This window comes from Ovis aries, chromosome 12, assembly GCF_016772045.2.
Source record: "Ovis aries strain OAR_USU_Benz2616 breed Rambouillet chromosome 12, ARS-UI_Ramb_v3.0, whole genome shotgun sequence".
In the NCBI taxonomy this organism is placed as follows: Eukaryota; Metazoa; Chordata; class Mammalia; order Artiodactyla; family Bovidae; genus Ovis; species Ovis aries.
Genome location: NC_056065.1, coordinates 55,501,678 through 55,524,959, shown reverse-complemented (window position 1 = coordinate 55,524,959; position 23,282 = coordinate 55,501,678). Strand labels below are relative to the sequence as shown.

At 39.3% G+C, this 23,282-nt stretch overlaps 1 protein-coding gene across 11 annotated transcripts in view; it reads right to left on the bottom strand.

Annotated features, from left to right (window-relative positions):
* Positions 1-23,282, bottom strand: part of RABGAP1L (RAB GTPase activating protein 1 like) — a 726,671-nt gene that overhangs the window by 30,886 nt on the left and 672,503 nt on the right. For 7 of the 11 annotated variants that reach the window (XM_042229119.1, XM_027975891.2, XM_042229120.1 and 4 more), the window contains one exon: positions 5,794-5,886. In XM_042229119.1, the coding sequence (XP_042085053.1) occupies positions 5,794-5,886 (93 nt within the window). Of the gene's footprint in view, positions 1-5,305; positions 5,610-5,793; positions 5,887-23,282 lie in introns of those variants that run through there. The other 4 variants (XM_060396625.1, XM_015099016.3, XM_042229124.1 and 1 more) reach the window with 1 other exon arrangement.

The window sequence follows — 23,282 nt, the reverse complement described above, 5'->3', positions numbered from 1 at the left end:
CCAGCAATCAGAAGAAAATAAACTCAGCCTTAAAGGAAAAAATGATGGGGAAGCAGGCGGCTTTATAAACTCTAGCTCAGTATTTTGGGTGTGCTATCTGCTGCTATAATGAATTCTTGGCACATGCTTTTAAAGACATTCCAGGGTCTGGAGAAAATGTTTCCCTAAAAGACCCAGGGCAATTTTATTAGCAACAACACACTCAGCTCTCACCTTCCTTCTTCTGGGTACCTCTTTCAAAAACCTTGATAGTCATCAAATTCAAATTTCATCAAACAGTTTTTTGACATTCAAAGACAAATGCCTATAGACAAAAATGTTTAAATGTCTACAGTGTAGATGAAATTTGAGAAAGCAAATCTGGATATCTGAAATCATTTCATGCTCTTCCTTCACCCAACACAGCCAGTTTTATCTTTCTGGTGGAAATTTAAACAATTTAAAATGTCAAACTAAAGAGAAAATCTTGTCAGTAGTAACTAACTGGCAGTTGGCAAACCAGACTGAATTTCTTTTAGCATTTAAGAACCATCTTAGATTATACTCTAGCACAGGGGTCAGCAAACTTTTAATGTAAATGCCCAAACAGTAAATATTTTAGGCTTTGTAGGCCATATGGTCTTTGTTGCGGCTACTCAACTCTGCCATTGTTGTGTAAAAACAGTGATAGATAATAAGCATGCGGCTGTGTTCCAATTAAACTTTATTTACAAAAACAGGCAGTGGGCCATATTTGGCCCACAGGCCATATGGTTTATAAATCTCTCTACTACTCTAGCGTATAAATCAAATTTCTAAAAAGCAAATGGGTTACAGATGATGTAGAAACAGGAGTGTGATGTAATTTTCCAGTCACCCTCCTTTAACAGGAAACAAGATGTGCTAAAAATTGAAGAAAAATTTTGGAGCATTAATTCTAAAGACCATTGATAAACATACTGAGAGATTCTTAATATGCATAACCTTTATATCTCCCCTGAGTGTTAAGTATAACTCAATCAGCAGACAAGCATCATCAGAAGCCACCTGCTCCTTCTTAGCTAAGTGGCTCCAGAAGCACCAAGAGAGCTTAGGCTTGCCTTCTCCACCATCCTACAGCAGTGTGCATGAGTTAGCCAAGAATAACGAGGAAAAGAGTGGCAGCATCCGAGGTTTAGAATTAAGTTGTCACAGACAGAAACCCTTCTCTTGACTATCACTGTTCATTAAAAGCATGTGATTTCATAACAAATATTTCCAAAAGCCTGTAACATCTCTGTGATGTGAAAAATAATAAAATATGTTTATTTTCACTGGATGAAAAACATTTTTCAAAGATGGAATCACTTCTCTTGACTTCTATGAGTAAGGAAGGGTCCGATACGAAAACAAAACAAAATGGGGCGGGGGTGAGGATCATTTTTTTCCAGATATGATTAGTATTATTTAAACTTTAGCATACTTTTAAAACAAAATATGATCACTGTTGTAAATTATTTCCTTAGATATGTAAGGATAGCATATAATACAAGTACAAATTAAGCTTTATTTAGAAAACCTTGTTTGTACTATTTATAATTAAATAGTTTAATTTTAAATTACATGCAGGGACAACTGCTCTACAAAAATTAGTATGGGCAAGTAAAACCTTCTGTGAAATTTCAGGAATCATTTTCTTTCTGTTTGAATTACATTTTAGTTTTTTAAAAAAAGTACTATGTCTAACCTCAAGAAAGAAGTTAAACATTCTAAATTTAATTATACTGAAAATAGATAAGATCCTTCAATTAGAAACTACATATTTATAATACTGTCTCCCAAACCCAAGAGAGTTTTAAACATTCCTGATTCTTTCTAGGATTTGCCCAACTAGAATACGTAATAATATAACCTTCATTACACTTTGGGAAATTCACTCAATTAATTAGCTGTGCTTTTTGAAGGCTTAACTCACATTTGTACAAGTAGTTCTTTCTTTAATTAAACAAGAAAAGCATATCATCTTCTAAAGACAGATGAAGGCTGTAGTTCTCTAAAATCGCCATTAATGATTACATCATTAGAAAACTAACTTCTCCCAAATGAAAACAGTTCATCATCTTAAAATAAAAAATATTTTAACTTCTGAAATTGATAACCACCTATTAGGTGCTTGGCTACTAATTTTTAAAATGACTAAAATAGCTATACATATCCATGAATGTTTGTTTTTTAGGGATTTATACAAAGATGAAAGTACATGTGATGTATTTCTACAGACAACTCTTTATCTTCTATTTCACTTAATCCAAAATTTATAAATATGTAAACCGAAACATCAGAACAAATGAAAATCACTACACAAATCTGGCCAGGTCAAACTTAAGAAGGATAATAAAAGAGGCTTATAATAAATACTGTGCATTCTTCTTCCAATAAAGTTTCCTTTCTGTATCTTGGAATCTAGTCATGAAGATAAAACAGAAAGAGTACACCAGAGGCTGTAAGCAGTCATTATAGAACTCACTGAGTTTCAAATGCAAACTAATTCCAAGATCAGATAGCACAGGCACTGTGCATATGTGTGCAATGCCTATTTATAGGTTTTGTCTATGTGCATACGTATACGTATATGTATATAAACATACACACACACACACATAAAGATTAATCCATCATCCACTTTTGTTGGCTGGCCTTTCCCTTATAAATATGAGTACATATAGGATCTATAGTCATTGATTAATTCTGACAGGAGGTCTCCCTCCTTTAAGTATGGTTTCTGCACAGGTACCTCTGGTATGACTGAGGCTTATGAAAAAAACATGGCAGGCAGATGTTAATTCTCTTGGGACATTTAGCTTGGCGGGGTTTTTGTGTGTGTGTGGGGGGATATAATTCACATATCAAAAATTCACCTTTCTAAAATATACAATTCAGTGGTTTTTCTACATTCTCAAAGTTGTACAACTGTCACCATTATCAAATTCCAGAACATTTGCATTGTGCTTAGGGTTCCAAAATTTAAATTTATACCGACGCCATTTCATCAAGTGTTAGGTACAGGTAAGTATGCTGACATAACCTCAAGAGTAGATATTTTCATATGTCATAAAAGTAGACACAAAACACATGTTTAGATAGACACAGCAAGAATGTGAGTGCTGAGAGTTATCTCTACATTGTTGGATCTTTAAATCCATGTCTGGTTTCCCTCAAACAGCTCTTTTAGTACCCCACCATGCCCAGGTGAAACATCATCAAGCTGAAAAAAAATCTCTTGGAATATCATAAGGTATGACATTTCTGGGTCTTTTTTTTTAAATTGACACGACCTTCTTAATTCTCTTGAATTAAACTAGGGGGCAAACAAGGCATTTTAAACACTACAGATCCTAACTGTTGAGGAGGGATTGTTAGTGAACTGTGTAAGTTCTGACTCAATGCCTTCAAAGATCTTCCCCAAGTTATTCTTGAGAATTTTCATATCTAGGTTCCCAGTCCCTGGACATGAACAGTGAATTATAAAGTGCTTATGCCCAGGGCATAGATCTTACTCTTGACAGGATTAAATTTATAAGATGCTAAAATGTATTTTCTAAGGTACTTTCCTAAGTTAATGAATACAACTGTAATTAGCTTCTTAAACTAGATATTGACTATCTGAAAGAACAAATCTCCTGATGGGTGAACACCCTGTGCTCAATTGTCACCTTGAAAATGTAATTATAATGTGAGGACCATAACTTTACCAAGTTTATCTCCAGTACAAATTTTTAGACATTATTAAAAGGGTATAGGAATATTAGCTGAATGATGCATTAGCAAGCTACTACAATAATACAAAAATAGCTATAGAGGATATCTTATATACATAAATAGAGCATTGAAGCTGAAAAGTAGTACCTGTGTTCAAACCAAAGGCCCCAAAAAAGTTTAATTCTACTTTGACTCCTCAGTTAAAACTGTACACATCAATAGTATATATGTGATAGTCACTTTTTAAAAAAAATAATATGCATTATACTATTCACTTATACGTACCTGCTTTGACACAAAAAGGATATAAGAAACAATAACAAGTTCAGTTCCAGATTGAATTTGAATACACAACTTTAGTCTTTCATTTCCCTGTCTTCTACTTAAAGCGCCCTTCCCAGACGTCACTCAGAATGGTGCAAGCAGCGGGAGAGTTCCATTTCAGATTCTTAAAAATATTTTATAATGACTACTTCAAAGCTTTCCACAGCAGCATTCTACATAAGCTACATTCAAATTGGTTTTATTGAGGGGTGGAAACTAGCTTCCAACTAGGAGTACTTCATATGGTAACAGTTATCTGCATAGCAGTGGGATTCTACTGTCAGCTAGTTTTATAAACAAAGGGAGAAACATACAGACGTTCGATTATTAGGTAACAATACTTGGGAGAATTAGGAGAAAGATAAGTGAGGGACTGGTGGGGCAGACACAAATTAAGGGGATATTATTCTAGTAATAATTGGGTAATTAGAGGCGGCAGGCCTAATAAGGCTAATAACAACCATTTCCTGAACACCAACTATGTGCTGGGTACTTTGCATACAACATACCTCATCTTGGCAACAATCCTGCAAGGAAACGTGTATACTACACATTTTACAGATGGGGAAGAGGTCCAGTAATCAGTCCAAGGTGCTGAACAGTGGCATGGGGGTTAACATCCCCAACTTGGACTCCAAATCTTCTCTCCTTTTTCAGAAAGTCAGGGTTTGAACTCAGATCTGACTACAGAATCCATACACACCTTTCACCACTCCCCTGTGTCAACGTTCCATGCTATTCAAAGCAATAGCAACAAGGCGGACTGCTTGACTGCAGTGGCCTGTGCCCAGTTCTCTGCCTATATAAAAGCAACTCTAGCTACAGAAGTGGAAGTCATCTCTCAGTGAGTGGCTTCATTAATGATGTCATCACGGTACTTTTTTGGGCAAGCTGTTTCAGCACGGCTGGGACTCAGTGTATCAATACAGTATTCTCTTATCTTAATGTGCTGATGTGGAGAGGGAATCATCATATATCTGTAGGAATCTGAAGAATCAAAACATGCTGAAGAGAGACACTAATATTTCAGTCAGAACAAAGTAAGGTGGGGGTCAGTATTTCCCCAACACTGCTTTTATGGAAACTGTTGCTAATTACCATTGAGGACATCTTTATAACCAGCCCAATTTTTTTTTTTAAGTACTGCAACTAACTGGGATATTGAACTGAATCATTTTGATTTTGGAACTGCACTCTGTAATGAAATGTCACTGTTTTTTATAAATTTGTTCGTGGAAATAAATGTTGCGACAAACACCATGACTGTGCTCAATATACCTTTGTGGTTTTTATTCTTTACTTTTGAATGAGTTTGTATCTTTAACATTGGCTACAGACAGGGGTGAGTCTGAAACATTCTCAGGCCAGTCTTGGAACAGTTCGCCTTCTAACAGTCTCTGTGGATGTACCGTGCACAGCTAAAACCGTACTTTGCCATTTTTCTTTTTTTCTCATTTTTGAAAGTAGTTGATAGCCACTTTCTCTCTTTTCTTTTTCCCTTTCTTTCAGCTTCTTATGAAGACTCCCAGTATAAATGCAACAGGTGAAGTTACCTACAAATATACAAACTGAAAGAAAAGAAATATTATGTTTGGCTACTCAGGAGTCTCCTGAGATGAAAACATACCTGGACATTGAGCAAAGTCACAGTTAACATCAATCAAGAAGGAATAGAGGGAACGAATGTCCCCCAGTTGCAGCTTTAGGGGAAAGAAGATATTGGCTCAAACAGGTGACCTGTGTCTCCCATACCTTGTATCTATCCATTGGGTCTTCCTGCTGCAGCTGACTCTCTCGCATTGTCTGATATTCTTTCTCATATTTCTTTAGCTTCTTGGTCGGTACCTGCAGGGTTGAGAGGAAAACCATGTTAGAAAAAAATCATTTAGGAAATCATTTTCTGATGCGTTTCCCAACGAAGTCTCTGGCTTGCTAAAGGAGGACACCTGACTCAATGTAGGGTGGAAATCTAGACTCTCTGGTGGGGCAGATGGTAAAGAATCTGCCGGCAATGTGGGAGACCTGGGTTCGATCCCTGGGTTGGGAAGATCCCTTGGAGAAGGGAATGGCTACCCACTTCAGTGTTCCCACCTGGAGGATTCCATGGACAGAGGAGCCTGGTAGGCTACAGTCCAAAGAGTTGGACATGACTGAGTGACTAACACTTTGACTTTTAAAGTTTTTCTGTAAAGGTCCAGATAGCGCATATTTTAGGCTATGTGGGCCATACAGTCCAGGGTACAACTGTTGTTACTATACAAAAACTGCAGATAGGTGATATACAAACAAATGAGTGTGGTCATGTTCCAACAAAACTTTATTTACCAAAATAAGTTGTAGTTGGTCCATGTCTGTTCTACAGCATTGCTGACATAGCATTCCTTTCTCTTGTTAATGTATTTAACCGTGCTATTACTTCTGTTAACTGCTTTTCTTAAAGTAAAATTCATTCTTCTGCCATGTTAAAAATCATAATTATTATTTTATAAAAAGACTGAGCAACAAAGAAGAATTTTTAATGGAACCTAAATACTGGAGAGAAAGCAGATTCTAGAATTGGTAGGCAAACTATTTCTATTTCATAACGGCTGTCAAGAGAATTAAATGACATTAAGTATCTAAAGTAATGCCTGGTTCATGGGATTTTTAAAAACAGTGTTTCTAGAAAATATTATAAAAATTAATCCATTAGAATCTGTCATATATTTTATATAACAGACTAAGTCTACTTTTAGGTTATTCTTGAACAATCAAAATTTACAGAATTCCTTTAATCATCAAAATCTCCCCTTAATGTTTAGGTCCTAACATGAAGCTAAAGTTTTAAAAAGAAAACAAGTGTGTTACTTGGCTAAATTCTTGGGGACTCAGTGAAGGCAAAGACCATGTGTTGATGCTCCTCAGCCTCCATCATGACATCTACCAAAGTAATTGGCCCCTAGGAGGCCCTCAACAGATTGCTTTTTGTCAAGTTCAAAACCTGGCATTTAGAAAACATGTAAGTATGTATGTGAGAGGGCGAAAGAGAGGATGGAAAGCAGCAGAAGGAAAATAAAATAACTTATAGTTTCCTGGGATAAGGATTGTTTCAATTCTCTCGTATTTGGCCAGAGAATTTGTCAAATAAAAAGCAAAGACACTAGGTTATTCTAATTACTTTGTTCTTCCCATCCAGGCACACTGTGAGTACTGGAATTATCTGCTTTTCATCACAACTGGGAAGTTTCACACACTCCAAGCCCATCAGGTAGTATAAATCATTCAACAATCACATGACGACAATATTCATTTGGCTAACGGGGACTGCCTACCCAGGAAGACAAGGAGAAAGGACGCTTTCCAGCATGTTAACTGAATTGCAAAACCATTACTGAATACTGGCATAAGAAACTCTAATCTTTACTACTCCATCTCCAGAGACCTTCAACAATACACTGTGACCAATGCGAGTGCCAGGCAGAAAAATGCCACCTGCCAACAGAATGGCCTTAAGATCATTGAGAAACAATGAGGAAAATATAAATGATCATGTACTAACAAAACAGCAACAACATTATTATTCTTGACTTTGAGAGGGACAATTTTATCCAGTTTTCTTTCCTCTGTACTTATCATATACTCTGAAAACCAAAAACAGATTCTCAAGATGAAGTGGCAAATCACTGGAACTGCAGTCGCCTGAAGCTGGGGAGAAAAAGGAAGAAGTCCCAGTGTTTTAGGCCATGAGAGGGGTTTCCCCGGTGTCCCTAGGAGGAAGGGTCAAGGGGAGACATGAAAGGATTTGTGAGGAGGAGGGAGCCTACTCCAGCAGCCACTTACCCACAAGATGAGAAGGAAGTATGATACAATATGTAAATATTTTTGTGTAGCTGAATACCGGTACCACTGGGTACCAGGTTGAACACCAGTCTTGCACGCATGCTAAGTTGCTTGAGTCATGTCTGACTTGTACCCTATGGACGCAGCCTGCCAGGTCCCTCTGTTCACAGGGATTCTCCAGGCAAAAATACTGGAGTGGGTTGGTTGCCATGCCCTCCTCCAGGGGATCTTCCCAACCCAAGGATCCAACCCAAGTCTCTTTTGTCTCCTGCATTGGCAGGAGGGTTCTTACCACTAGTGCCACCTGGGAAGCCCAGGAACATCCGTCATAGGAGGAAGCATTTTCTACATGGTTCGGAAATGGATTCATTCACCAGTAAGTCAATTATATATTATAAGCTTGTCTCTAGAGAATTTCTTCTAAAACTGTTTTTTTTTTCAATTGAAACTATTTATGACTGAGGGGTTTTTGTTAACATGTAAAAAACTGTCCTTTTAAAAGTCAGTCTTGTTACTTATGTTAAGAGGTTCATTTCAAAGTGAAATATTTTAAAAATGCATTAAACACCCCTCAATAAGCTAATCCTTTCCCATCTGGCTGAGATTCTAGGATGTTTGGCTTCATCTTGTTCAGGAAAATAGAGCAGGTTCCCAGAACAATATGTTGCTAGGAAACCTTCCAGGCTTATTTATCTTGTGCTGTGGAGTGATATTGAGCATCCACCTGTGATTGGCACAAAGTAAAAGGGAAAAAAAGGTGGAGGAGGAAGGAGAGCTGATATGAAACTCCTGTCGTTTATGAGATAATCAAAGAAAATAGACAGTTGTGGTTTTAAAAACTGTATTTCAGGACAAAATTGATTTTAGGGAATGTAATATTAAAAAACCTCTTCAGTAAGTAGTTTTAATTAAAAACACAGAAAGTCATTAAGAATTATTAAAATTTAAACAACCTACTATCTCAAGAGTATTATAGGTATCTTTTCCCTTAAGTTACATAAATTTAATGTAATTGTGCACTTGAACAATGAAATTTAAAGCATAGGGAAGCATATGTGTAGGTTATATGCAAATACTATGCGATTTTGTGCAAGGGACTTGAGTATTCATGGAGTTTGGTATCTATGGGGGGTTCTGGAACTAATTCTCTATGGATACTGAAGAATGACTGTAATTACTAATTTGCTTTACTCTTTCTCAAGGTTAATCAAACTGGCCTCAGTAGGAGGTACAGAAGGAGAAGAATGAATAAGAATACAGCAGTTCCCTCTCATCCACACTGGTGGTCAGACTGCAGACAGGACCAAACTCTACATACACTCTATTTTTTCCTATACATAGGAACAGTAACAATAATAATTATAGAACAATCATCACATGCTGTAATAAAAGGGTTACTTGGACACAAGCACTGTGATACCAGACTGCTGATCTGATAACCAAAGTGGCTGTTCAGTGACTCCTGGTGGGAACGCAGTGTCGATATGCTGGGCAAGGGGATGATTCACATCCTGGGAGGATTGCAGCAGGATAGTGGACCCTAATCAGAACAGCTCAAAATTTAAAACTTATGAATTTTTCATTTGTTCATTTCTGGAATTTTCCATTTAGTATTTCAGGACTGTAGCTGAGTAGGGTAACTGCAACTTTGGAGCAACTACTGTATGCTCAACATTCTGCATTTCCCATGCTCTCTCTCCTTTTCATTTAAAGCACTGATTTCCTGTTTTTATAGAACTCTGATAGAAAACATACATATGCATATACAAGTTTTTGTTGTATATCAATTAATTTTAGGTGAATTTGTCTTAATAATCTTTACTTCGGTAATCATGCCCCATCTAGGTTATCACCTCTCTTCATATTTTTATTACATTATTTTGAATACCTCTGTCCATGGGATTTCCCAGGCAAGAATACTGGAATGGGTTGCCATTTTTTTCTCCAGGGGATCTTCCTGACCCAAGGATAGAACACGCATCTCTTGCATTGCAGGCAGATTCTTTACCACTGGGCCACCCGGGAAGGCCTTTGATCAGTAGTAATCAGCATTAAGAAAAACATGAAATGCCTTCATGCCAGAGAATTTTCTAATAGTTTTAGAGGTATAATTTAGAAAACTCTATATTAGAAAACTATATTTAAGCCTCCCAACAAGTAAGATAAATTAAAAAAAAAATTATTTTACAAATAAAATCCAAGTAATACTTGGAGAGTATTTGCCCAAGAGAGGTAACTTGCCCAACATCATACAGCTGGTAAATGAAGTCAGAAATAGGATCCTGGCAGTCTGCCTGCAAACTCTATCCTCTTTGACCACTTGGATCTACTGCCTGGGACCAGATGATTGACGCAAAGCTTCTCGAGAAGTTGACAGTCTAGACATAGTGCTAACTATGTGTCTAATTACCATATAGTTTCATAAGTCCAACAGCAGATGTTCATAAGGGTACAGGATGATCAAGAAGAAATTTGCTGGGGTAGGGGGAGAGCACCTCAATAAGGAAGATTTTTCATTATGACTGGTTTATGTAAACTTCCTTGCCCAATCAAACATTCCTGTACTTCCCTTTGCTAATTTTTAACAAGGGGCCACTCATTTGTAAGAGGCATTTATTTTTGGCTTGATGAATCTGCTTCTTTATTTTAAAAATAAATACAAAACTATTTACTAATCTATACAAATGCTGGCAAAGTAAATCACTATGTTTTAAAAAGGCTGATAAGATCTAGTCAATATTTTTTTCTGTTAGAGGTCTGAGTGCCTAAAAAATTAACAGGCCAAAGGTATTAACTATTATGTACTACTGCTCTTACTTCAGATAATTTCTTAAACTAAACATCAATGATTCTAATTTAATATATTAATCACTGGATAGAGAAAAACATAAATAAGTAGTATAGCACCACATTTCTTGGTTATGGGCGGGGGGCGGTGCTCAGACTAAGAACTTTTTAACTGAGTCACTTCCATCAAGATCTGTGAACAGAAAGTGGATCAGTGGCAACCAAAATTCTAATACTAAGTTTGCAGAAACCTAAAGGACTTAGAATGAAATAACTGGGAAGAAATCAAGAGGAGAAGACATCTAAGAAGAGGGAGCATGTCCTTTAGGCTTCACTTCACCCTCCTCCTGGTGCTCAGCAAAAGAAGCTACCCTGACTCTTTTTGACTTTTTAGTACAAGAATACACAGAAGAACTGTACAAAAAGGATCTTTATGACCCGGATAATCACGATGGTGTGATCACTCATCTAGAGCCAGACATCTTGGAATGTGAAGTGAAGTGGGCCTTAGAAAGCATCACTATGAACAAAGCTAGTGGAGGTGATGGAATTCCAGTAGAGCTATTTCAAATCCTGAAAGATGATGCTGTGAAAGCGCTGCACTCAATATGTCAGCAAATTTGGAAAACTCAGCAGTGGCCACAGGACTGGAAAAGGTCAGTTTTCATTCCAATCCCAAAGAAAGGCAATGCCAAAGAATGCTCAAACTACTGCACAATTGCACTCATCTCACATGCTAGTAAAGTAATGCTCAAAATTCTCCAAGCCAGGCTTCAGCAATACGTGAACCGTGAACTCCCTGATGTTCAAGCTGGTTTAAGAAAAGGCAGAGGATCCAGAGATCAATTGGCCAACATCCGCTGGATCATGGAAAAAGCAAGAGAGTTCCAGAAAAACATCTATTTCTGCTTTCTTGACTATGCCAAAGCCTTTGACTGTGTGGATCACAATAAACTGTGGAAAATTCTGAAAGACATGGGAATACCAGACCACCTGACCTGCCTCTTGAGAAACCTGTATGCAGGTCAGGAAGCAACAGTTAGAACTGGACATGGAACAACAGACTGGTTCCAAATAGGCAAAGGAGTACGTCAAGGCTGTATATTGTCACCCTGCTTATTTAACTTCTATGTAGAGTACATCATGAGAAACGCTGGACTGGAAGAAACACAAGCTGGAATCAAGATTGCCAGGAGAAATATCAATAACCTCAGATATACAGATGACACCACCCTTATGGCAGAAAGTGAAGAGGCACTAAAAAGCCTCTTGATAAAAGTAAAAAAGGAGAGTGAAAAAGTTGGCTTAAAGCTCAACATTCAGAAAACGAAGATCATGGCATCCAGTCCCATCACTTCATGGGAAATAGATGGGAAAACAGTGGAAACAGTGTCAAGACTTTATTTTGGGGGGCTCCAAAATCACTGCAGATGGTGACTGCAGCCATGAAATTAAAAGACGCTTACTCCTTGGAAGAAAAGTTATGACCAACCTAGATAGCATATTCAAAAGCAGAGACGTTACTTTGCCAACTAAGGTCCATCTAGTCAAGGCTATGGTTTTCCCAGTAGTCATGTATGGATGTGAGAGTTGGACTGTGAAGAAGGCTGAGCACCAAAGAACTAATGCTTCTGAACTGTGGTGTTGGAGAAGACTCTTGATAGTCCCTTGGACTGCAAGGAGATCCAACCAGTCCATTCTGAAGGAGATCAGCCCTGGGATTTCTTTGGAAGGAATGATGCTAAAGCTGAAACTCCAGTACTTTGGCCACCTCATGTGAAGAGTTGACTCACTGGAAAAGACTTTGATGCTGGGAAGGATTAGGGGCAGGAGAAGGGGACGACTGAGGATGAGAAGGCTGGATGGCATCACTGACTCGATGAACGCTAGTCTGAGTGAACTCCGGGAGTTGGTGATGGACAGGGAGGCTTGGCATGCTGCAATTCATGGGGTCGCAAAGAGTCGGACACGACTGAGTGACTGAACTGAACTGAGTACTAGGAGGAGGGAAACAGAGTTAATTTCCCCCAGGGTACTTGGAGAAGACTTTTGAGAGTCCCTTGGACTGCAAGGAGATCCAACCAGCCAATCATAAAGGAAATCAGTCCAGAATATTCATTTGCAGGACTGATAATGAAGCTGAAGCTCCAATACTTCAGCCACCTGATGCAAAGAACTAACTCATTAGAAAAGACTCTGATGCTACAAAAAATTGAAGGCAGGAGAAGGGGATGACAGAGGATGAGATGGTTGGATGGCATCACTGACTCAATGGACTTGAGTTTGAGCAAGCTCCAGGAGATGGTGAAGGACAGGGAAGCTTGGAGTGCTGCAGTCCATGGGGTCACAAAGAGTTGGACACAACTGAGCGACTGAACAACTGGGGGAAACCTTCAGAGAACATAAGAGCCTACAAATGATTATTCACTGTATGAATTTTTACTGAGGTATAACTGACATATGACATTCTATCAGTTTCAAGATATATGATCTGATATCTGTACACACTGCAAAATGATCACCAAATTCAGTCTAGTTAACATCCGTCTCTACTATTACTCTCTCACTTCATCTTGTGGTGAGAACTTTTAAGATCTACTCTCTCAGTAACCAGAGAAGGCAATGGCACCCCACTCCAGTACTCTTGCCTGGAAAATCCCATGGATGGAGAAGCCTGGTAGGCTGCAGTCCATGGGGTCACTAAGAGTCAGATACGACTTCACTTCCACTTTCACTTTTCACTTTCATGCATTGGACAAGGAAATGGCAACCCATTCCAGTGTTCTTGCCTGGAGAATCCCAGGGACGGGGGAGCCTGGTGGGCTGCCGTCTATGGGGTCGCACAGAGTCGGACACGACTGAAGTGACTTAGCAGCAGCAGTAACTGCTCTCAGTAACTTTCAAATATGCAATGCAGTGTTAACTATGGACACCACGCTGTACGTTACATTCCTGTGACTTATTTATTTACAGCTGGAAGTTTGTACCTTTTGACCCCCTTTCACCCATTTCACCCCCACCCCCACCACCGCCCCAGCCCCAAGCCTCTGGTAACATTAGCTGTACTCCAATACTTAAGGAATACAGTGGTTTAACCTCCTGCTGTAATTCTAACGTAACTCCCAATGTTATAGACACCAAATTACTCGACACACTTTTCCTGAATTCACACAATAGTCGACAATGCTGCACTTTCTTTCATTGCGTCAGGCGTGCTCAGCTTCCCCAATTACTCAAGCCTAATGGTGCACACTCCAGTGACAGGCTCCTGTTCTCACTCATGAATAATTGCATGATGTGAGTCACTTTCCGGCATTTGTGGGTTACTCCTGAATGTAGTGTGCTCATCACAGTATCTATGAAAGCTTCTGAAATATTGATTTCTACTTTCTTTACCACGTTCTAATATAATCTGTCTGGCCCCAGCACTGTAGCAACTCTAAGAGACACAGCATTTTATAGAAACTGCTTATCTGTTCATTTCTAATTTCTCATCTCTAGGCCTATAAATCTAATCTATGTACTATTTATATGGAACTTCTTGGCACTTCTGCTCTAGAGCTTTCCTATCAATAAATAATACCTGGAGGTAATTTCTTTATTATTCACGTTTTGACAACTTCCAAATTTATAGTGCCCAGCCCAAGACTTCTACTGAGCTCAATCTACATAATTCACTGTGAATTTCATGTATTTTGGATGTTTAATATTTGAGATGTTTTCAATCAGGAGACACAACGTACCCTCTATACCCCAACTTGCTCTTCCGTGGTTCACCCTCAACAAGATGCACAGGCCAGAAACCCAGCAGTCACATTTGGGCTGGGTTTACTAGGTCCATTCAGTAAGTTGAGCAGACTGAGAAAGACTAAGTGACATGCAGAGGGACCAAAGTAATGACCAACCCCACGGTAAGGTGCCTTTCTGACACCAAAGGGAAAGCCTTCATCGCAGTATGTTATGTGTCTGTCATCCACCCAGCACACAAGGCTCTCAAATCCAAGAGGCTTGCTGAGCTTTATCAGTCACCTGCTGCAGCTAGCTGAGCGAAGCAACTGCAGGATGATGGAGATGCTCTATCTTAACAGCTGACTGGCAGATAGTGAACCTAGGATCTGTGCCATCTTAACCAGCACAAAGCAGGGACTCAGAAAACTATGAACAATGTCAGCCTGAACTTTCTGGGCAAGCTAGGAAAAAAAGGGAAGGTCAAATAGACACTGAGGTGATTGAGCCAGGAGTTTCACTCTGAGAGAAGCCTGCTTAAAATTCCATAGTCTCAAGAGGGAGCAGATTGAAATGATATATTTTCTCCTCTCCCAGCCTTCTGAAAAAAGCACTGAGGCATAAACAACTCAAGAGATTTACAGCTTAAAGCAAATTACCTTAAAGTATTGGAATCAGTCAGAGCTTAGATGGAACATTTTTTGAGGCCTACAGCTTCATTGAGAATGCCCTTCTCTATGCATTGTTCTCATATTTGTTTCTTTCTGTTTCCCCTGCTTCATGTACAGATTAGTTGAAAAAAAAAAAAGACAGGTTCTTTTTTTCATCTACATGCAACAGTTGCAACAAGCTTACAACCATTCCTATTAGTTTTTAAGTCTTTTTCTCAGATTTTTTTTTTGTATCTGAAGGAGAAAAAAGACATTTAGCCTATTTTTCTTTAAAGCAATACAAATCCTTATCTTACTATATTGGTTAACTTCAACTTTAAACTGAATTATAGAAATTCTGTTTTTTCTTAGATTTTGGTGAGAAATATATCACTGAAAATGTTTATTGTAGCATTTGAAAAATAACCAAATGCTACCCAGTGCTAAAAATTAAGACTGTAAGGTAGTATGTAATACACTAAATCTGGTCACATGTGGAATGGTATTGGTCTGATTCCAGGGAGCAGATTAACCAGCTGTAGTCCCCAAACTGGGCCACAGAAAGCTGATACAGCTATGCATTCAGAGTGAGCTAATTAAGCTTATTTAAAACTAGACAATGAGACAGGAGGGGAAGAATGATAGCAGAGCTATGTAGGACACTGTTCTTTATTACCATCAAATGCTACGTTCACTGGAATAGTGCTGGCCTTTGCACTGCAGATGCTGAGAAACTCGAAGCGGTATTTTTATGTCAGTTGCCATTGGCAATTAGGTCAGAAGTAAATACACATTCTTGCTGAAAATATTCACTGTAGGCAGGAGGCTATAGATATTATGCTACACAAAATTTAATTCAAGATTAATATGCTGGGACTTGCCTGTCAGTGCAGTGGTTAAGACTGCCTTCCAGTGCAGGGGCATGGGTTCCTGCTGCTGCTGCTAAGTTGCTTCAGTCGTGTCTGACTCTGTGCGACCCCATAGACGGCAACCCACCAGGCTCCGCCGTCCCTGGGATTCTCCAGGCAAGAACACTGGAGTGGGTTGCCATTTCCTTCTCCAATGCATGGAAGTGAAAAGTGAAAGTGAAGTTGCTCAGTCATGTCTAATTCTTCACGACCCCATGGACTGCAGCCTACCAGGCTCCTCCGTCCATGGGACCTTCCAGGCAAGAGTACTGGGTTCCTGATCCTACAGCTAAGATCCCACATGCCTCAGGGCCAAGAAATCAAAACATAAAACTGAAGCAATGTTGTAACAAATTCAAAAAAGACTTTAAAAAATGGTCCACATTAGAAAAAACCCCAACCATATATATGTGCCAAACAGCAGTTGTATAAAACAGGCTGAGTATGTCTGTCTTCAGATTCACCTTTACCATACCCTACTATCTGAAAAGGAAAGCAGTGGGAAAGAAAGAGAAATTGGGAACCTTTACGGTATTCACCTACCTTAAAGGTAGTCCTTGGAAGGAAGGAAGTCAAACTGGCTACAAGTCATCAGCAGGAATATTCAATGCATGATAATTGCACTGCCATTTTTTCTCTTTCTGAATTTATTTTTTTATTGAAGGATAATTGCTTTACAGAATTCTGTTGTTTTCAAACCTCAACATGAATCAGCCATAGGTATACATATATCCCCTCCCTCTTGAACCTCCCTCCCATCTTGCACTGCCATTTTTATATACCAACTGTTAAACATGGGAAGAAAAACTCATCCCTCCTTTGCATTTTTAAAAACCTCCCATTTGCTCACTCACTCCACAGATAGGTACTGATAACCTACAGTGTTGCAGGCAAAGCCAGCCAAGAACAAATGCACAGTGCGGCCTCTCCAGGTGCTCAGTCTGGTGGGGAGGAAGTCTTCAAAGAAATGATCACACAGTGGAAATAAACAGTGCACTTACATAAGGTGAGCGCTGTTAGGGAGAAGTTGAGGTTGGGGGATAAAATGGACAGGATTCTAAATTTTGATTGCTTCTCTGTGGAATGACAACAAAGCTGAAGAGAAGTGAAGTGAAGTCAGGGACTTCCCTGGTGGTCCAGTGATTAACAATCTGCTTGCCAACGCACGGAACCCGGGTTCAAGCCCTGGTCCGAGATGCTCCCACATGCCCATGCCATGGAGCAACTAAGCCCTTGCGCCCCAACTACTGAAGCCCTCTTGCCCTAGAGCCCCTGCTCAGCAACAAGGGAAACCACCACAGTGAAAAGCCTGAGCACCACAACTAGAGAGGAGCCCCTGACTGCAGCAATTAGAGAAGCCCTGCATCCAGTGGCGCCATAAAGAAATAAACAATAGAATTTAAACAAAAGTTAAGTCAGCCAGTGAAGAGTAGGGAGGGAGAGTGCTCCCAGCAGAGGGAATGATGGGCACAGGATGGCAAAGAGCATGCTCAGCTACATAATCTGCCAGGACCAATACAAAATAAAAATCAAGGCCGCATGTTCAAAAAGTGAGAATTTCAAGGTGAGAGGAGAGCATTAAACCAAACGCAGTCGTGCAGGGCACATGCCCATGAAGCCAGCTAGAGGGACTGAAGGCCCGCTGGAGCACAGAGGAGAGAAATGGCTAGCTGAGGCTGAAGAGGTATGAGAGGTCCACGGGCACCAGCCCAAGGTACAGGGCCTCCAGGGACCGACCTACTGTTGTTTCCTGCGCAGCTCCACAAAGAGTTACTGAAGAGCCGTTGTGTAAGTCAGACTATTATGTAAGCACTCTTCTGGGTGCTAAGAGGAAGACAAAGAAGACAGTCTTTGCTTCTAAGCAGCTTACAAGTAATTGCATAATTTAGGGTAGAATGTGGTAAGCTCCACAAGAGACTATAAGCACCAATTTGTGAGACTCAAGGAATGAAGATCACTCATTTGACACTCAATGTGTAAACACAGAAGGACTTCAAATGGACTGAAATTAGCATTCTTCTGCCTTTAGAGCAAAGATTGGGCTGTATCACTTCCTTATATGCCATGCACTCTACATGTATTAATTTATTTTCGCCTCACATCTGTGAGGTAGGTGTTATTAATTTCCCTTACTTTACAGAGGAGGAAACAGAGAGTCAGGAAGGTTAAATAACTTGCCAGAGGTCACAGAGCTAGCCAGGTGGCTATTCATTCTAATCAGGGCAGTCTGGATCTGAAGTCCTGGCTTTGAATGATGTTATCATTTTACAAACATTTTACATTTTGCTGCTTTATATTTATATGTTATTCTTACACCTTCTTCTTTCCCCTGGTCTTCTGTTTTCACTGTAACCTTATTATGTACTTGACTAGCTATACACACTGCCTCAAATTGGCTAAGAGATAAAAAACAAGAAAAAAATTTTTTTCTAAAGATTTTTCCAACTGTAGCCTCTAGAGCCAGAGTTGGCAGAATCAGAAACAGGATGGGAACTTCCCTGGTGGTTTAGTGACTAGGACTCTGCACTCCCAATTCAGGGTGCCTGGTGCGATCCCTGGTGAGGGAACTAGATTGCATATGCCACAACTAAGACCCAGCACAGCCAAATAAATGAAATAAATAACATTTTAAAAAAAGAAACAGAAACAGATACATTTAGGAGTGAATTTCTGAAGATAATACAGACAATGCTACCTTCCTCTGCTACTGATGACAGTTCCAATGTGTCTTTGTACTGATGGGACAACCAGAGCTGATACAGTTACAGACAAGAACAATTACTACTGACTCCTTGAGGACTCTAAATCTGAATTCGTGGAACTCTGGGAACTCACCCATCGGCTCTCAGTGCCCCCATGACCCAAAGCTAGTTCTGTTCCTCATAGAATTGGGAAGTGCATGTATGTGCTCATTCATTCAACAAATATCTACTGTGTACAAGGCACTATGCCAGATGCTACATGGGATACAAAGATAGCTATGACATAATCCTTTCATCAAGAAACTTACAATAAAAAAAAAGAAACACAATAATCTACAGAATTTGATTAATGCCATAATTGAAATTTGAGACTCCCGCTGTTACAGTTTAAAGGAAAATAGTTTCACAAATCTACAAGGAAATTTAGGACAGACTTTAAAATGGAGCTAGTATGTAAGCAGGCATTGTCCTTGGGGAGGTTTTGCTATTGACCACCTAGAAAAGCATTGAGCTCCCCTGGTGGCTCAGATGGTAAAGAATCTGCCTATAAGGCAGGAGACCTGGGTGTAATCCCTGGGTCAGGAAGATCCTCTGGAGAAGGGAATGGCAACCCACTCTAGTATTCTTGCCTGGAGAATTCCATGGACAGAGGATCCTGGTGGGCTATAGTCCATGGCATCACAAAAAGCAAGACACAACTGAGTGACTAACACTTTCACTTTTCTGTAAGTGTCAGGATTTTTCTTTTCATCTTCATCAGCATTTTTCTTTTCTTTCTTTTTTGGTAGGTATCAATAGCCTCCAAGGACTGGAGATAATCACGGCCATAAGTTTTCTCCCTACCACCTTTCTACCAAGCAGGAAGCATCAGCTGTTAGGTGGTAGTCAACAAGCCCTGCATGTTTGGCTGCAGGTGCCATAATCTTACATGCAGTCCAAGGCCAGAGGGGCCTACATAGAGTATTTCTAGCCAATCCAATGAAAAATTATTTGACATCCTTGACTGAAGCGACTTAGCAGCAGCGGCGGCAGCAGCAGCAGCAGCAGCAGCAGCAGCAGCAGCAACAGCATGCTAGTTAGAAAACCCTCTGCTGCTGCTGTTGCTAAGTTGCTTCAGGCGTGTCCGACTCTCTGCGACCCCATAGACGGCAGCTCACCTGGCTCCGCCATTCCTGGGATTCTCCAGGCAAGAACACTGGAGTGGGTTGCCATTTCCTTCTCCAATGCATGAAAGTGAAAAGTGAAAGTGAAGTCGCTCAGTCGCGTCTGACTCTTTGTGACCCCACGGACTGCAGCCTACCAGGTTCCTCTGTCCACAGGATTTTCCAGGCAAGCATTCTGGAGTGGGTTGCCATTGCCTTCTCTGAGAAAACCCTGTAGTGTAGATTTAAATATAAGTAAGTTGAATTTATAGTAGTTATCTCCTGATTGGGGTCTTTCTAATGCCAACCAACTACCATTCCCATATCAGGGTGCTTCAAATATTAATCAAGTCCAAGGTATAGACTAAAACACATATCACACTATGTAGGCTGTAGTGTCTTCATTTAAATTGCACAGTCTAACAGTAGGGTAGGACTGTAAGAGCTATAGAGAGGGGTAAGATTAAGGAGGAAACAGCTCATTACGGCTTATTTCTCTCCACATTCCATAAAGGAAGCAGAAAGAAAGTGCTGTAAGCAAAAGGCATGGAGCTGAAAACATGGGCCTACTAACTGTGCCATGCAGTTATGTTTGTCTGGGTGAGGACCTAGAAGCCTGGTGTATGGCGCCTGCAGAGCAGGCTGAAAAGAATACCTCGGAGCCAGGTCATTAGAAGATCTAGGTCATTGCCAAATTGATGAAAGCGTGAATTATTTTGGTAGTTGCTAGTTGTGTGAATATATCTTCTGAACTAAATACTGGGCACGTGGGCTTAGCAGATGTTTGTATCCATTCTGAATATGAGAGGCAATCTGGAATACGAAAGAACATAGAATAATAAATTTTTTAATTGTTCTGGTAGCTTACAGGACTTAGAAGGTAGAATATTTGACATCAGAACTACCTTAAAAAAAAAAATTCCTGTCCCAGAAATGATAAGAAGTCAGTGAAGTTTTAAAACAGGGCAACAGAAAGATCATAACTGTGCTAGTAAGAACGTTCATTGGAAATGGTGTCTATGCTAAACTAGAAAGGGAGATACAGAAAAGGAGGACGGTGACAACTGAAAAAATATTTATAAAGTTATGAAAACAGTTCAGGAGAAAAGGCAGCAGTACGGGATTTGCCTGGTGGTCCAATGGTTAGGATTTCACACTTTCACTGCAGAGGGCCTGGGTTTGATCCCTGGTTGGGGAGCTCCTACAAGCTGCATGGTGCACCCATAAAATTAATAAATAAAAAAATAATAAATAAAAAAAAATAAAAGGAGACAGTAGAAATGCAAAGGAAGGACCATTAAAACCAATAATAGAGAGGCCTTTAAAGCAAGTCTTCCTTGCTCATTTTGGTCAGGCCAAGAGAACCCTCCCCTCCTAAAGCTTCTTTCAAGCTAGTCTGTACAACTTATTTAACAATCACATATGGCTATAATTAGTTTTTCCTGGGCATGGATTTTCTTAATTCAATTAGGATGCCTTATGGCAAAAACAGACAACTGCCTTATTTAAACTTGGTATCTCCTGCTTTAATTGAAACAAAAAGCTGAATACTTAGTAGATGCTTAACGCAGATTTGTTCAGTTAAGCACATTCTTCATGTCTCAGGGTTCACAGGGGCTGTGTTAAGTAGTCAAAATATTGGAATTAAAAAAAGAGATAAAGACTGTGCCCATATATTTTCCTTGAGTATGGGTATTATAGGAGACATGATGACAGAGAGTTGATAAGTAGAAAGAGAAATTCACTTAACATAGGATATTTCTGTTACCTAAATGAGAAGACTGTGATAGCCAATTAAAAATGGCAGTTTTCCTTGATATGTTTGACAGAGCCAATAATTAGCTCTGCTCTGTGGGGCAATTTCTAAAGTAGTGCATAAGAATGAGACTATTTGAGGAAACTTTTTATGCTATGCAACTAGATGCTGTTTCCTAAACTGAAATTCATTTCTGTAATCTTGGGGGGGGGGAAGACATTAGTAAAAACATCATGCATACTTAATGCTTAATACAGGCAGGACGGAGATATATATCTGACAGTCAATAAGAGTATATCTAAGACAATTCTCACTTTGAAAAAAAGGTAATATCAAACTAACTTTCTAAAAGTTAACTAAAAGAAATCATTTTAAACAGGAAAATAGATCAAATAAGAATATGTTTGCAAGTAGGCTTGGCTGCACAGGTGAAGAAAGGTTAAGATTAGTTTTGTATATGCCTGTTTAAGGTCCGTCCACTGTTGTTTACACATGAATGATTGCTCTCCAAAACTTGGGATGGAGTGGCACTTAGGCTCTCATTTCCATGGAAATTGTGAGGAGGCAAGAAAAATAATGTATGGGGAAATGTGTAAGTCAGCCCTCACTTCCCTTCCACCCATCCAACCCTCCTCATTTCCATGGGAACAGGAACTGAAAGACCTCCAGCAGCTGAAAGTGAAAGCTCACTCAGATTGCAGCTGTTTGAATGTCAGCTGAGCACTGCAAATGACAGTTTATAGCAGCTGTTAAAATTTTTAAATGATGTTTTCCCTAATAAATTCCTCACTATAATAATTTACAAGGGGGAAACTGACTATATAACTAGCATGAGGAAGAACACTCAAAGGGATGTTTTGAGGCTTAGTCTGTTGCTGTCTTTCATAATTCTAATATCATATATCATTTTAAAAATGAAGAGTGTGTTCATCAAATCACTGGGATGTCACAAACTTCTTCCAAATGGTGGACGTGGAAAAGTGTGGAACAACTAATTAAACTCAGGGAGGAGAGAGAAAAGGAGGAGGAGAGAGAAAAGGAGGAGGAGAGGAGGGATCTCATTTAGCTTTTAAAAATGATTAATTATATTTTATTACATAAAATTATGTGAAGATTGTCAGCTACACCTAGAGATGGAACACTGAGTCCAATGATGTTGGTGAGAGATCCTGACTTAGGCATTTGTAAAGAATTCTATAAACAAACAGTACTGTGTTCAAGTCTCTTTGGTTGGAGTTCAAATGGAGAGGTATACCTATATATACATACGTGTGTGTGTGTGTATGTATATGTGTGTATATATATATATATTTGCTACTGTGATTGGAAAGGACAAACCAGAACTTGCTAAAGACTGCCCAATTCCTCTCTACTTTCAAGGGCTTTAGCATACACATATAAAGTGACTTATAGATAAAAATCTGTGTTACAAGCTTTTAGGTCAAGGGGAAATAGCTTCTTCAATTCAGATTATTTCAGATTAATAAACACAATCTTTTTAAATATATGTGATGGCTGACAAAGGAAAAAAAGAATTCTTTTTGTTTTATATGTCAGTGACTCAATTTTACTTTTGTTTTATATGTCAGTGACTCAATTTTATCTCTGAGGTACTTTTTCACTCTTTATGGAGAGGTTGTTGTTCCCAATTGTTCCCTATAACTTGGCTTCTACTCACACATGCCTCAGGCAAATACAAAATCTGAACATTGCCTAATATAATTCAACAGAATAGTGTCAAGAGCATTAGC